At 47.1% G+C, this 16,503-nt stretch overlaps 1 protein-coding gene across 1 annotated transcript in view; it reads left to right on the top strand.

Annotated features, from left to right (window-relative positions):
* The window catches only part of COL6A3 (collagen type VI alpha 3 chain), a 147,629-nt gene that overhangs the window by 92,993 nt on the left and 38,133 nt on the right, over nucleotides 1–16,503 (top strand). The window contains exons 9-16 of the mRNA XM_063645782.1: nucleotides 1,286–1,858; nucleotides 3,622–4,230; nucleotides 6,309–6,914; nucleotides 9,485–10,099; nucleotides 11,376–11,975; nucleotides 12,626–12,963; nucleotides 14,243–14,321; nucleotides 15,264–15,409. Coding sequence (XP_063501852.1) covers nucleotides 1,286–1,858; nucleotides 3,622–4,230; nucleotides 6,309–6,914; nucleotides 9,485–10,099; nucleotides 11,376–11,975; nucleotides 12,626–12,963; nucleotides 14,243–14,321; nucleotides 15,264–15,409 — 3,566 coding nt within the window. The remainder of the gene's footprint in view (nucleotides 1–1,285; nucleotides 1,859–3,621; nucleotides 4,231–6,308; nucleotides 6,915–9,484; nucleotides 10,100–11,375; nucleotides 11,976–12,625; nucleotides 12,964–14,242; nucleotides 14,322–15,263; nucleotides 15,410–16,503) is intronic.

Raw genomic sequence — 16,503 nt, 5'->3', positions numbered from 1 at the left:
CCTTCCCTGTTGCCGGGAACTCCCTCTCCTTCCTCAGACACCACCCTGGTGGGTAGTTGGCCAGTCTGAACTCAAGAGCATTGTGGACTGTAGAAAGACAATTGGCTCCCTTCCATTGAAATAGTTTGAATGGGGACTTGAGACACTGTACCAGCAAGGTTGGACTCTGTCTAAAGGGTGTTCACGAAGGAAAGTCTAGAACATCCAGCTTATGTTCTGTCCATTTTGTCTCACCCTTTATTCAGAAGGATTTTTTTCCCTCTAATGACTGTGAGGATTCTGGAGTTCGAATCCAGAGTTGGGAATCATGGGGTGGAGAGAGACAGAGAGAGATTTTTCTTACATGAATATGCCTTGGGATGATTTAAACACTGAAATTGTATTTTTACATGATTTTTAAATGTTCAACATCTGCTGTATCTAGAAAATTATTTGTTATAAAACAAACAAAGGGTGCATCTTCATTCAATGGTAAAATGATTTCTAGGGGAAGCCTAACTTATTGTTATTACTGCAAATTATTATGGTGGTAAGATATGGTTGTATTAGATCTACCAGTCTGCTAACATCACACAGATGAATGGCAAGACTAAACCAATTGAAACCTAATCAAAATAGTTCTAAGAATTGTTTGAACTGAGAATGATATTTACATTACACATTGTGGCGCCATAGGGCCTGTCATCTGTGTTTCCTATTGTCTCATTACAACAGATTGGGAAGCATTGACAAGGAGCCTGACCTACACATCAGTAATGGGCACTATTGTGGGTCTTGGCCCGTAACCTCAAATTTAATGATTTGATCATTCAATTACAGCAGATTCATGGCAACCCAGTTATCTTTGAGTGGTTGACCCATATCAGCCCCCCATTTTTTTTTTAGAGATTGACATCAATTTTTTTAAGCAAAAGTATATTAAGGGCCATGTTTTCAATACTTTTATTTGTAACAGTTTGAAAATGCTGCCTGTTTTCCTGGAGCGATTGCCACCTGATGTAAGAACACAACCCGGTGGGGCTTTTCCCTGGCTTGCTTTATTGAAGAAGCATGATGCTAGATGGGATAGGCTGTTCTAGTTACTAGTTTTGCAAATATGCACTGCTTTGAAATAGGACATTTTCAAGACAAGTGGTATGGATTTGGGTTTTCTCTTCTCTTGCTGGCACAGTGGTCATCAGATGAGTTTCACCAACTCCTGTTGTCAAATGGTGCTGGGCTGAAGTCGCTTTGGTGCCTGTTATGCTCTCGTCCCTCATTGTATCCTAATCTACCTTCCTTGCAGAGAGCAAGCGAGATATTCTGTTCCTCTTTGATGGCTCAGCCAATCTTGTGGGCCAGTTCCCTGTTGTCCGTGACTTTCTCTACAAGATTATCGATGAGCTCGATGTGAAGCCAGATGGGACCCGAATTGCAGTGGCTCAGTACAGCGATGATGTCAAGGTGGAGTCCCGTTTCGATGAGCACCAGAGTAAGCCTGAGATCCTGAATCTTGTGAAGAGAATGAAGATCAAGACGGGCAAAGCCCTCAACCTGGGCTACGCCCTGGACTATGCACAGAGGTACATTTTTGTGAAGTCTGCTGGCAGCCGGATCGAGGATGGAGTGCTTCAGTTCCTGGTGCTGCTGGTCGCGGGAAGGTCATCTGACCGTGTGGATGGGCCAGCAAGTAACCTGAAGCAGAGTGGGGTCGTGCCTTTCATCTTCCAAGCCAAGAACGCGGACCCTGCTGAGTTAGAGCAGATCGTGCTGTCTCCTGCGTTTATCCTGGCTGCCGAGTCGCTTCCCAAGATTGGAGATCTTCAACCACAGATCGTGAATCTCTTAAAATCAGTGCACAACGGAGCGCCAGCACCAGGTACGGTAGAGAAATGCTAGTTGCTCTGCCACTCAGTTCTCTAATGCATGAGTTGAGGGTAGGCTGCTGGCCACTGGTCCTCAGATAGAAGCCCTCCTTGAGTTTACAGGAAAGGTGGAAAATTAACCACCTGCTGGTTTCAGCAGGAACAATAGAATATGACATTTCTTTCCTTACTTTGATTCTCTAGCTGCTGTCTCAGGAGAATCAGGGTGAGTATTTTTAAGGGCATTAGATTATTTCATAGTAAGACATGTTATAAAGATTTAGAGATCAGTGGTTAAAATCCTTTTTTAAAAACAGTTTTTACTGAATGCATAATAAAAGCCATATCATATGGTTACATTATACCTAAAACAGCCTTCATCTTCATATTCACCCAATGCTTTTTTATTGTTATAATTCCTTCATTACACTCATTAAAAATTAAAGGATTAGAAGAGGCAGATAAATTTCCATCATAAACTCTGCATTAAAATGCCCCAACTGCTAATTGACACTGCCATGACTTTTCATTTAACCACTTTAATTTAGTGATAAAAATGCAGTGAAGAGAGTAATTTCCCCTGTACACCCTTCGATGAAAAGTGAAGACTCCAGAGCCCCTCCTTTGACTACGGAGCCCATTGGCCGTTGGCTTGGGATGGTAACTCCAACATCTGGGTCCCATTTCCTCCCATTAACACACTTGTGACTTGCAGCAACTCACTTGAAACCTCCCATCGATAAAATGCTAGTGGTTGTGCAGGTGCTGCCATCTCATATCTCTCCTCCCATCCCAAGTTTTTTCTTGAATACATCTTTGAAAGCTAACAATACTCTTCAAGCATTGAAAAGTTCCAAAATAAAAGGGGTCCCTATATTGGTGTATTAGTTTCCCATTGCTGTTATAACAAAGTAACACAAATTTAGTGGCCAAAAACAAAACAGGCCGGGTGTGGTGGCTCACACCTGTAATCCCAGCACTCTGGGAGGCCGAGGGGGGCCCATTACCTGAGGTCAGGAGTTGGAGACCAGCCTGACCAACATGGTGAAACCCCGTCTCTACCAAAAATACAAAAATTAGCCAGGTGTGGTGGCGGGTGCCTGTAATCCCAGCTACTCTGGAGGCTGAGGCAGGAGAATCACTTGAACCCACAAGGCGGAGGTTGCAGTAAGCTGAGATTGCGCCACTGCACTCTAGCCTGGGCAACAAGAGCGAAACTCTGTCCGCCCCCCACCCCCTCTACCACAAAACAACAACAACAACAACAACAACAACAACAACAAAAAACCTTATTATCTGACAGTTTTGAAGGCTGGAAATTGGAAACCAGTGTCGATAAGCTAAAATCAAGGTGTCAACAGGCTGTGTTCTTTCTGCAGGTTCTAAGGGATTCTCCATTTGCTCACCTTTTCCAGCCTCCAGGGACTGCCTGCATTCCTTGCCTTCTGGCCCCGTCCTCCATCCTCATTGCCAGCAGCTTGGCACTTTCTCTCCTCTCTGACCTCTGTTTCCATCCTTACATCTTCCCTCTAACTCTGACCCTCTTACTCCCTCTTATAAGGACACTTGTGATTGATTACATTGGGCCGACCTGGCTAATTCCAGGGTAGTCCCCCCATCCCCAAATCCTTAACTGAATCACATCTGCAAAGTCCTTTTCTCAAGTTCAGGGATTTGGACTTGGACATCCTTCGGGTGCTGTTATGCAGCCCACCTCGTTGATATGAAGTTGTTGCTCTGATGTCCTATGTGAGTTACCAGGCTGTCCTCCTCCCAGTTTCAGGCGAAAAGGACGTGGTGTTTCTGCTTGATGGCTCCGAGGGTGTCAGGAGCGGCTTCCCTCTGTTGAAAGAGTTTGTCCAGAGAGTGGTGGAAAGCCTGGATGTGGGCCAGGACCGGGTCCGCGTGGCCGTGGTGCAGTATAGCGACCGGACCAGGCCCGAGTTCTACCTGAATTCATACATGAACCAGCAGGATGTCGTCAACGCTGTCCGCCAGCTGACCCTGCTGGGAGGGCCAACCCCCAACACCGGGGCCGCCCTGGAGTTTGTCCTAAGGAACATGCTGGTCAGCTCTGCGGGAAGCAGGATAACAGAAGGCGTGCCCCAGCTGCTGATCGTCCTCACGGCCGACAGGTCTGGGGATGATGTGCGGAACCCCTCCGTGGTCGTGAAGAGGGGCGGGGCTGTGCCCATTGGCATTGGCATAGGGAACGCTGACATCACCGAGATGCAGACCATCTCCTTCATCCCAGACTTTGCCGTGGCCATTCCCACCTTTCGCCAGCTGGGGACTGTCCAACAGGTCATCTCTGAGAGGGTGACCCAGCTCACCCGTGAGGAGCTGAGCAGGCTGCAGCCGGTGTTGCAGCCTCTACCGAGCCCAGGTACGCAGGGAACTCTTTGCATCCTCACTCGGTGTCATTGTCTGGGGCTACTTGTCTGGACTGTGGGCCACAAGGTGTTCTCAATTTTGCTTTTCCTGCCATATGAAGTGAAAACTAAAATTACAGGAAAATTTAGGAACCCACATACCCTTTTTGGCCTCGATGGGCAGAAATGGCAGAGGTTCAAGGGGGGGAGATGCTAAGATTCACGTTTTGGGGCAAATTAAATTCTCCAAAAGGGACATATATGCAGCTTGGAGTTCAGGACTCCTTAACTTTGCATGAAGGCTTCTGTCTAGATATCCGAACGGAGGGGCCATCTAACTGATAACGCCTGTTCCATATCAGTCCTGCGCCCCCTGGTAGGTTTGGTCAGCAGCCTTCTGTGAAGCAGGAAGGAGTCTGACCAGGGACTCTCTGCAAGCTGGGACATAGACTCTGAAATATTGATATCTCCAGAGCCAAGGTGTGAAGATAATTTTGACTTTGCTTGGTGTTGAGAAGTGTCTTAACTGGCAGGAAGGCCACCTGGCTCTTATGACCATAGTTTATTCTATTTTCTTCTTCCTGTTCCCTCTTTCTAGGCCTGGTACAATAAACTAAAAAATGGTGGGAGCCCTGGTGCTGAGAATGAAGGAGGAAAGATATATCCACCTCTCAATAAATGCTCTCCAAGGGCCACTCTCCCGGGGCACTCAGGTGGGGGGGCTCACAGCGGCGAAGGAGGCAGATGCGGCCTTGCTCCCTCATATGCACTCACTCGCCTGCTCTTCCAAGAGGAGAGAAAAGAAGGAAAGGCGGGGAGGAGCGGAGGAAGGAGTAAAAGCAAGTGAAAGGAAATCACCGCAGGATACAGTGGGTGATGAGGGTGGTGAGGATGACTATTTGGGTGCAACTGAGAGGGGCTTGGTTTCTCCTCGCTGGTGTCTGGGGGAGAGAGCAGTGTGGCCCACCAGGTTTCTGTGGGATGTTCCTAAGCATTTACGATCAGATAAATTTGGGCAACAGTGGGATAAACAAAGTGAAAGAGGCTTTCTTTCTTTCTAATTAATGTGCTTTGTGTGTCTCCAACACAAGAAAGGAAATGCAACATTTCCAAAATGTATCTGCCTCCAGGAGGCCTCTGTTATGCTGTGTCTTGGCCCCAGCTTGCCGAGAATGGACTTTGGGAATATTGTCACAGTGTGGGTGCCGCTTCTGTTGTCAGGAACGTATATTTCCTCAACCTTGTGGCTCTTTGCCCACTCACTCTCCTGCGTTCCAGAATGGCCTCCCTCTTTCCCCCTTCTCCCCATTCGGAGGCTTCTCTCACACCTCTCCTGACCCAGCTGACTCTCAGCTGGTAATCTCAAATCCTATTTCTCCAAGAAAATGCAAGTAAACCCGAAGAGAGCTGTCCCTGGCCACATCGTCCCACGGTTCCTTAGGTGGCCTGTCTCCGCTTCCTCAGCTCCCTTTCCTCTCATCTGCTCAGTGGCACCATCTGCAGTTCCCTTTCTTGCTTTTTGTGTCACCCTTTCTCCACTGTACTTGATGGTTCCATCCATGATAAAATGCATTGCTTCTTCTCTCTTAAACACCCTCTCTGATGCTCCACTTCCTCTGCCAGCAGCACCTGTCTCCTTCTAAAGACTTATCTATACTCTAAAGTTCCTTTCCTCTCATCCTCTCTGAGCCCACCCTACTTAGTCATTCATCCTTGCTCCTCCCCCAAGTGCTCCAGCTGAGGTCACTCCATCTGACAAGGTCCTTGTCTCTGGTGAAGCCCAGTGGCTGACCCTCGGGTCCCTAAGCAGCGCCTGATGCAGTGCAGGTCACCTCCTTCCCAAGCACCATCCTCGCTAGTGCTGATGCAGCTCTTCTGATTCTGCCTCCGTCGGGTTTTTCATCCTTTGTGCCCCTTCTCTCTGATGTGTAAACACTGAAATGCCCAGGACTCCCACTTCTTGGACTTTTAACAGTGGTGGTTGGTGTTAGGATCCCCTGCCTGTGACTCCATGACAAACTGGGTGGTGGCTCATGAACGCTAAGAATTTGGTGACGATAAAGGTGAAACCATGCTCACATTTGTTTCGCAGGTGTTGGCGGCAAGAGGGACGTGGTCTTTCTCATCGATGGGTCCCAAAGTGCCGGGCCTGAGTTCCAGTACATCCGCACCCTCATAGAGAGGCTGGTTGACTACCTGGACGTGGGCTTTGACACCACCCGGGTGGCCGTCATCCAGTTCAGCAATGATCCCAAGGTGGAGTTCCTGCTGAACGCCCATTCCAGCAAGGATGAAGTGCAGAACGCGGTGCAGCGGCTGAGGCCCAAGGGAGGGCGGCAGATCAACGTGGGCAGTGCCCTGGAGTACGTGTCCAGGAACATCTTCAAGAGGCCCCTGGGGAGCCGCATTGAAGAGGGTGTCCCGCAGTTCCTGGTCCTCATCTCATCCGGAAAGTCTGACGATGAGGTGGACGACCCGGCGGTGGAGCTCAAGCAGTTTGGTGTGGCCCCTTTCACGATCGCCAGGAACGCAGACCAGGAGGAGCTGGTGAAGATCTCGCTGAGCCCCGAATATGTGTTCTCGGTGAGCACCTTCCGGGAGCTGCCCAGCCTGGAGCAGAAACTGCTGACGCCCATCACGACCCTGACCTCAGAGCAGATCCAGAAGCTCTTGGCCAGCACTCGCTATCCACCTCCAGGTGAGATGGGGGCGTCAGAGGTTCTCCTTGGAGCACTTTCCATATGAACAATAACAGGCTCAAAGGCCATGGTACTCATAGTAAATTAAATTAAAATAAAGGTTGTATGCCTTTACCTTTATGGTTGTTTATTTTGAGACAGGGTCTGGCTCTGTTGTCCAGGCTGGAGTGCAGTGGCATGATCATAACTCATTTTAACCTCTGCCTTCTGGGCTCAAGCCAACCTCCCACTTCAGCCTCCTGAGTAGCTAGGACTACAGGTTCATACCACCACGCCTGGCTAATTTTTGTATTTTTTGTGGAGACGGGGTTTCGCCATGTTGGCGAGGCTGGTCTCGAGCCCCTGAGCTCAAGTGATCCACCTGCTGCGGCCTCCCAAAGTGCTGGGATTACAGGTGTGAGACACCGCGCCCAGCGCCTTTGTGTTCTTTATGCCCACCAGCCAGACCCCACCAGGACACACCTGTGATTGAACAAGTTGGGTCTATTGCTCATGGCATCCAGGGAGAATGCATACCGTGGCATATGGCGTCTCCATAGGAGGGTGGCCAGAAGGAATGGGGGGACTTGAGCTAGTGGCAGGTCATTTTGTGGAAGGCTTAAAAAAAAGGAACTTTGGCCTGGGTTGGATGTTGTCAAGATGTGGAGGTGATTCTGTAGCTGCATCTTAAGTCTTCCCTAGAAGCAGGATGGCCTTGGTATAGATTGGTAGAGAAGAGCAGTCACTCTTATTAACCAGGACAGGAGGTGTTTTTGTCCTTTGTGCAGTTTGCACCGTATTTTTCTTTTTGTCTGTGTTCAGATAGGGTTACAATGTGGTCTTATTTTCATCTTGCCCCATCGTGATCACAGAGTAGCCTTGTCTGTTGTGGCGGTTCTGTGAGATCATGTGTGCTCAACAGGAGAACCCCAGGCCGTGTGTGCTGGACCAGCTCCCCAGTGTGGGGGCTGATTCTCTCTTTCTTAGAGTAAACAGCTCCATCACAAGAGCTGCTCAGCTTCCGCTGTGCTGCATTTACACTGTAAATAGCCCAATTGTGTATGAGGCAAAGAGCAGGTTGAAATGTGTGGAGTAGCAACATAAAAGTTTAATAAAATAGCATCTGAGGAGTACCTAAAATTCGAACCAATAGGAAAACATGGCTCATCTTTCTCAGGATCTTTTGATTAATTTTATTGTTAAAAATGCACTAGGCCGGGCGTGGTGGCTCATGCCTGTAATCCCAGCACTTTGGGAGGCCGAGGCAGACTGATCACGAGGCCAGGAGTTCGAAACCAGCCCGGTCAATATGGTGAAACCCCATCTCTACTCAAAATACAAAAATTAGCTGGGCGTGGTGGCGCACACCTGTAGTCCCAGCTACTCGGGAGGCTGAAGCAGAAGAATCACTTGAACCTGGGAGGCGGAGGTTGCAGTGAGCCGAGATCGCACCACTGCACTCCAGCCTGGGTGACAGAGCAAGACTCCATCTCAAAAACAAACAAACAAACAAACAAACAATTTAAACCAGTTATTTAATTAAATATTTTTAAAAATGCACTAATGTAAAGAAAATGAGTCAGGGTGGGTGGGGGAAGCTGGGCATGGCGGCTCATGCCTATAATTCCAGCACTTTGGGAGGCTGAGGCAGGAGGATCACTTGGGCCCAGCAGTTCAAGACCAGCCTGGGCAACATAGTGAGACCCTCATCTCAAAAAATAAAAAAAAAATTTTTTAATGAAATTAAAAAAATAAAGGCACGGGCATGGTGGTTCAAGTCTGTAGTTCCAGCTGCTTGGAGGATGACGAGGGAGGATTGCTTGAGCCTGGGAGGTCAAGGCTGCAGTGAGCTGTGATTGTGCAACTGCACTCCAGCCTGGGAGATAGAAAGAGACCATGTCTCAGGAAAAAAAAAAAAAAAAGAAAGAAAGAAAAGGAAATAGAGGAATAATAGTGAAAAATAAAAACTTTGTATAAATGCTAGAGATGTGTGAGCAAAAAGGAAGTACGAGGACACAAATGCCTGGGGAGCGTTAATGTGACCCCTTGGATATGGCACTGTGTTATACATACCCTGCCCCCATGGGCTGAGCCTGGGCAGCATGCTGGGATGGTGTTGGGCTCCTCAGGGGTCTCGCTTGCTAAATGATGGCCTTGGACAAGGCGAGGACCTTTGGCCTCAGCTGTTTCTCTTCTTGTACAACAAAGATATGGACCCCAGTGGCCTTGGTCTCTTCCAGTAGCAACAGTTCATGATTCTGTAGATTATGGTAGCCCAAGATTGATTTCTAAATGCTGCTTACATTTTAGAAATCAGTAGTAACTCAGACCACAATGCCAAAATTTAAATAGAGTAAATTCAGACAGACACGTTTTGGATAACATCAAATATTTCAAGAAGCAGAAATAGTTTTGGTGTAAAAGGTCCAATTTTTAAGGGCTAATTTCAAAAAGCCCAAGATACAAACAACACATGCATCTTGGGATATAATCTTAAGATTGATTAAGATTATGGTGCAAGGTGCACACCAAACCCGGGCGAGGGCTACTTACACACTGAACGTTTCCCTTTTTCTTCTTTGATCTGCAGCAGTTGAGAGTGATGCTGCAGACATCGTCTTTCTGATCGACAGCTCTGAGGGAGTTAGGCCAGATGGCTTTGCACATATTCGAGATTTTGTTAGCAAGATTGTTCGAAGACTCAACATTGGCCCCAGTAAAGTGAGAGTTGGGGTCGTGCAGTTCAGCAATGATGTCTTCCCAGAATTCTACCTGAAGACCTACAGATCCCAGGCCCCAGTGCTGGACGCCATACGGCGCCTGAGGCTCAGAGGGGGGTCCCCACTGAACACTGGCAAGGCTCTCGAATTTGTGGCAAGAAACCTCTTTGTTAAGTCTGCAGGGAGTCGCATAGAAGACGGGGTGCCCCAACACCTGGTCCTGGTCCTGGGTGGAAAATCCCAGGACGACGTGTCCAGGTTTGCCCAGGTGATCCGTTCCTCGGGGATTGTGAGTTTAGGGGTAGGAGACCGGAACATCGACAGAACAGAGCTGCAGACCATCACCAATGACCCCAGACTGGTCTTCACAGTGCGAGAGTTCAGAGAGCTTCCCAACATAGAAGAAAGAATCATGAACTCGTTTGGACCCTCCGCGGCCACTCCTGCACCTCCAGGGGTGGACACCCCTTCTCCTTCACGGCCAGGTATGCACTGTGTGACCCATGACTACAGAGTGTGACATCAACATTTTTTTTTTAGTTAAAAAAGTAATCAGTTGTCATTTTTAATAATTTTCTTCTCTCTGGGTTGTTTCTTCAGATAATATTAGAAATTAAATACTGGAAAAGTAGTTCCATTGAAATTGCAGAAGGAAGCATATTATTGATCTTCCATCACTCCTGAGACTAATCATAGCCCCATTGAAATGTTCTGCAGTGTGGCTCTGAGATAATTACAAACTCATTGACTCTCAGAATAGGATGGCATCCTTGAAATCAGCCAGTCCATGCCCCACTGAACATGACTTTGAAGTTGGCCCATGCCCAGTGGCCAGATGCCCACCATAGTCCAGGTCCTCTCATTCCTTGGCCTGATGGGACCATCAGGGAGCACCTTCCTGGAAGACTTTCAGCCGTCCACCTCAGCTTCTACCCCGTGCTCCTGGTTCTCGCCTTTGGGGCTGCAAGAGCAAAGTGGATCTCTCCACCAGCCCATGTTTTTCCTTGTCCCTCCTCCAGGCAATCGCCATGTAGACATCTGAACAAACCATTAGGGTTGGTTCTTCAAGGGGGAGCAGTATGCCTGTTTTCCTGGCTCACTGCTCCCCACCAGGCTGCCCGTGGCACATCTCACATCCCTCACACTGTCTCTCATGCTTCCTCCTCTCTACTCCAGTCTCAATTGCTTAATTATAATCAAGAAATTACCCTCCACACCATTGATATTCAGCCAGCTCCTGCAAAGCTCTCAGACCATCATCCAAAGGTTAATGGGGTCTCTTCCTATTTTCCAATCTGTTTCTCCCAGTCCTTCCTTGCTCTTCCCCTAACACACCTCTCTTCACTTCCAGGAACCATTTAAAATTCTTGACCACAAAGGAAACTTCTAGTGGCATTTCCTAAAACACCTGAGGTCACAAATGTCAAAACCAGGTCCCTATTGAATTCTTGTCACAATGCCATTTTGCATGGGATAACTGAAGTTCTCTGTCACTGAGTTTTCACAGAGTGTGACATCAAATAATTTTTCTCCTTTCCTTTTTGTTTAGAGGATGTATCATTCATCTTCTTGTGTTTAGCATGTTTGGGAGCTGAAAATTCAGGAACTATAGACTAGAGAGGCATGGATTTGAGTGGAGGTTTCACTGTGAATAAATTATTAGGAATGTCTTATTTCAGTTATTTACTTTTACCTTTTGTGTATTTATGTTCTGTGTCTAGAAACCCAATCTCTCCTTATTTTTACTTTAATCACTTCTAGAGAAGAAGAAAGCAGACATTGTGTTCCTGTTGGATGGTTCCATCAACTTCAGGAGGGACAGTTTCCAGGAAGTGCTTCGTTTTGTGTCTGAAATCGTGGACACGGTTTATGAAGATGGCGACTCCATCCAAGTGGGGCTCGTCCAGTACAACTCTGACCCCACTGATGAATTCTTCCTGAAGGACTTCTCCACCAAGAGGCAGATTATTGACGCCATCAACAAAGTGGTCTACAAAGGGGGAAGGCACGCCAACACGAAGGTGGGCCTTGAGCACCTGCGGGTGAACCACTTCGTGCCGGAGGCAGGCAGCCGCCTGGACCAGCGGGTCCCTCAGATTGCCTTTGTGATCACGGGAGGGAAGTCGGTGGAAGATGCACAGGACGTGAGCCTGGCCCTCACCCAGAGGGGGGTCAAAGTGTTTGCTGTTGGAGTGAGGAATATCGACTCGGAGGAGGTCGGAAAGATAGCGTCCAACAGCGCCACGGCGTTCCGCGTGGGCAACGTCCAGGAGCTGTCTGAACTGAGCGAGCAAGTTTTGGAAACTTTGCATGATGCGATGCACGAAACCCTGTGCCCTGGTGTAACTGATGCTGCCAAAGGTACCTCCCATTATGTGCATATTTTCCATCCTTTCCTGTTGATGTTTGTGCCTCTTTAGCTGTCTGGTCCCTGGCGCTGACCTCTGGAGTCCTTAGGCATTTGGTTGCTTCACACGTTTACTTATACCCACTGGGACTGGTCCTGACACCCACCTCACCACTACCTAGGGCGTTCTTCCAAGATAAGAGTAGAAGTCTATCCTATTTTGCTTTTATAAGATTTACTTTTCTCCCCTATTCCTTAATCCCTCAAACAATTCAGATTTATTGATTCCTGTGTCTAATTATAGATTTATTAGATCAAGTATTTGAAATCAGAATATTTGATTTTCAAGTGCTTTTAATTTAAAGCACAAACTTGGGGTGCATCTAAACACCGATGGTGTATCATCACACCAAAGTTAATTAACAACACCAAAAAAGCCAACTTTTTAAAATAGCTTACTATTTGGCACCTAACAGCTACCCTCATTTCTCTCTGTGAGAGAGGTGGATCGAATTGCTTCTCAAAGCTCACACACACAGGTCTCATTTTGCACTTGAGTGCGATGCCCTGGTCCTCTGCCTGGGTTGTCCCTGTTGCTGGTATAAGTAGAGTTCATCTCCTCAGCCCCAGCTGAGAACTCATCACCTGTATTTCTCCTTTCCAGCTTGTAATCTGGATGTGATTCTGGGGTTTGATGGTTCTAGAGACCAGAATGTTTTTGTGGCCCAGAAGGGCTTCGAGTCCAAGGTGGACGCCATCTTGAACAGAATCAGCCAGATGCACAGGGTCAGCTGTAGCGGCGGCCGCTCGCCCACCGTGCGTGTGTCAGTGGTGGCCAACACGCCCTCGGGCCCGGTGGAGGCCTTTGACTTTGACGAGTACCAGCCAGAGATGCTCGAGAAGTTCCGGAGCATGCGCAGCCAGCACCCCTATGTCCTCACGGCAGACACCCTGAAGGTCTACCAGAACAAGTTCAGACAGTCCTCGCCGGACAGCGTGAAGGTCCGTGGGGCCCGTTGGTTCAGGTGCTGCCTGGGCAATTTCCAGATTTTTACTGGAAAGGAGGAAGCCCCTTCCCCCAAGTTAAATCCTCTTCATGTTTAACTGGGTTGTTAGTGTCTGTATGGAAAAGGCCTTACTTATTAACTGATCTAATGTCATGTCCTGTCTTCCTCATTTTGGTAGTCTTACTTAAACTCTAAAAAAATCCTGGAAATCAGTAGTTTAACTTGAATGAGTTGAATTTGTGATTGATTTATGTTTAATTATAGTCCAGTCAGGTATGTTCTCCACTTTCATTTCTCTGTGTGTATGTGTGCGTACATGCATGTGTGTATATACGTGCATAGATATTGTATAGACACACACACCACATGAGTTTGCTAGGGATCATCATGAAGTACTACAGCCTGGCTGGCTTTTGCAACAGACATTTGTTTTCTCACAGTCTCGGAGGCTTGACATCCTCGAGGTGTCGGCAGGGCTGTTTCTCTTGAGTCCTCTCTGCTTGGCTTGTAGTCAGGGGTCTTCTCCCTGTGTCTCCACATGGCTTTCTCTCTGTGCGTGTCTGGGTCCAAATCTCCTTTTCTAAAAGGACATCAGTCATACTAGATTAGGGTTCACTCTAATGATCTCGTTAACCTTAATTACCTCTTTAAAGACCCTATCTCCAAATACAGTCCCATTCTTATGGTACTGGCAGTTAGGACTTAACATACAAATTTTGAGGGTACACAATTTAGCCCATAACACATGCACACACACAAGCACCCACAGACATGCACCCACACACATGCATGCACACACATGCACCCATACACATGCACACACATGCATGCACGCATACGCACCCACATACATACACACCCACACACCCATACATGCACACACACATGTGCACACACATACATGCACACACACGCACACACAATGCACCCACACGCACACATATGCACCCACACACATGCACACACATGCACGCACACATATGCATACGATTTGCAGAAACTACGTCTTAGAAATATGAGAATGAGATAAATTGTTTTTATTGTCATTGCTGCTTGTCTTTTTTTTAAATAAATTAAGCACTCAAATATACTCCTCCATTTTAAGTGCAATATCAAAATCTTGTGAACGTGGGTAATCATTCCTCAACTTGGGCCCTCAGTTTCCTTAAGTGTAAAATGAAGGGTTTGACACAGCGAATCTCTCAGTTTTCTATCAGCAGTCTGCAACAATCCTTTTTAGTTTGCCTGGGATTTGACAGCTCTCTTATCTTCAGGTGATCATTCATTTTACTGATGGAGCAGATGGAGATCTGGCTGATTTACACAGAGCATCTGAGGACCTCCGCCAAGAAGGTAGGTGCCGAGGCTTTCTAAATATGAGAAGTAAACCCCGGTGAGGCGGGATGCACTGCTCTGCTGGAGAGAAACCTCTCTGCTAATGCAGTGCCCCAAGGGAGCAGCGTGTCTTGGGAGACTCTTCATCCCAGCGTCGTGGCCCTTCATCACCTGCTTGGAGCTGTGGGATGGAGCTAACAAAAATTCCTTCTGTACTTAGCTTTACTGCTGTGTTGTGGCTGTTCAGGTGATAGAATGTTCAGAAAGCATGATGCTTTTGCAAAGATCATGAAATATTGATTCATTTAACTTCATCATATAAACTAGGAATTAATTACTAATAAAAATACATTGCTCAACTTTTGGTTTGCAGTTATCACAGTTCAACATTTAATAACGATACACCCAAATAATACAAAGAAAATAATGTAAGCAATGATGTACCAAACATAAGGTGACAGCCATGCCTGTTATCAGATGTGACCTTTGACTCTTCACTTGCTTTGGTGTTTGGTAGCACTGACTATCAGGAAGTGGATGCCATTACAGAGGTGCAATTTATCCTAAGAACGTTCTATTTATTAGCTTACTTTTCCCAAGCAATGGAGATGAGGCTATTATCTGATTTTGGAGGTGTTAGTATTTCAATACTTCCCACAGCATACTCGTGTTACAGAGGGCCTGAGTTTGAGAACTCATGCATGAATACACTTCATGGATGCCACTTCCTATATTTTTAGTAATAGGTTTAGTTATTGACATACCAGAAACAATTATTCAGCAGAGTCCAAAGTCTGAGTATTTCAACTATTCAGAGTAGCCAATTAACTTGATTAAATGTATTTAAGTTAAAAGCTAAATTTTACACTGAAGTTTTCTTTAAAAATGTAGTCAGGAAAAAAGGACATTGCATTTTCCATGCGCCTAGGTGAGCTGTATTAAATGTGTCTTTCTTTGCAGGTGTCCGTGCCTTGATCCTGGTGGGCCTCGAACGAGTGGCCAACTTGGAGCGGCTAATGCATCTGGAGTTTGGGCGAGGGTTCATGTATGACAGGCCTCTGAGGCTTAACTTGCTGGACTTGGATTATGAACTAGCGGAGCAGCTTGTGAGTTTTTTTATGTCTTTATACACAAACCAGTTTAGATACCACATCTTTTGGCATTTCAAGAGAATGAAGTTAATTATCACTAGGTGAATGGGGGAGGGGTGCCTTGGTGGATAATTAAATTTATTTAATTCACTTGGGAACTGCCTTGTTGCCATAACACGTGTGAATCTGGAAATGGAGATGGCAAACAGCTGGAAATCCAGCGAGCTGGAAGGGGATCCTGGGTGCGCTGAGGTTGTGGCCTTAGCATTTTCTCTGCTCCCTTAGCAACGGCCTCTTTAAACACCATCGCTGGGATGCAAACCATCGAGATTGGCCATCCTCAAATAGGAAACCGTGTCAAGAGCATCTGAAATCTTGCATGATAAAAACAAGAATGTGCAGGAAAAGAAAGGCTGTTTCTGGGTGGAGAAGTGCTTTAATTGCCCTCCCTAGTTTCCCTCTGTGTCAATGAAGCTCCCTCTGAGGCTTCCTAATTCTCCCCAGGGCCAGCCTCTCTCAGATGGAGGTGTGACCTCCTGGGTTTAGACTGGGGATGGAGCTTTTGGGAGATGTGGGGCTGAGCTGCGAACTCAGACATTCTTTGGTGGTAGCAACAGTGGACTGTGGCTATGAGAATGGGATGAATGGACCCGGCTCCTTCCTTTCTTCCATACTTCTTTGCAGGGCTAGAATCAGGATTTTTTTATTGGTGGAAGTAGGTTGAGTTAGCTCACAAATCTGGGATATGGGAGAAAGGGAAAGCTCTTGGAAGCTCATTGGAAGAAACTGCATGTTCCCACCATTAGTTTAGCAGATGGAAATGTATTTGGGCACGCCCTTTCCCACACAAGGTCAGGGGCAGGATGGGATGAGAATGTAGAGGGTGTCTGTGTGACCTGGAGTTGAGAAGCTTGTGGCTCTGAGGCCAGGACCACTTGTGCCTGCTCCCACCACGGCTGCTCTGGAGGCCTCTTTCTGGGCTGGTACCACATCCCATGACTCTCACCCTGGTTCCAAGGAAGGGTGGTCATGGATATCTGTTCTGGAATCACCTTCAGTCTTGGCCATCTGCCATTTGCTTGGCTTTGCACTTTGGAACTGGAACATAT

The sequence above is a fragment of the Symphalangus syndactylus genome, chromosome 8 (assembly GCF_028878055.3).
Source record: "Symphalangus syndactylus isolate Jambi chromosome 8, NHGRI_mSymSyn1-v2.1_pri, whole genome shotgun sequence".
Lineage (NCBI taxonomy): Eukaryota > Metazoa > Chordata > Mammalia > Primates > Hylobatidae > Symphalangus > Symphalangus syndactylus.
Note: the sequence above shows the minus strand (reverse complement) of the source record. Positions and strands in the feature narration are given on the sequence as shown.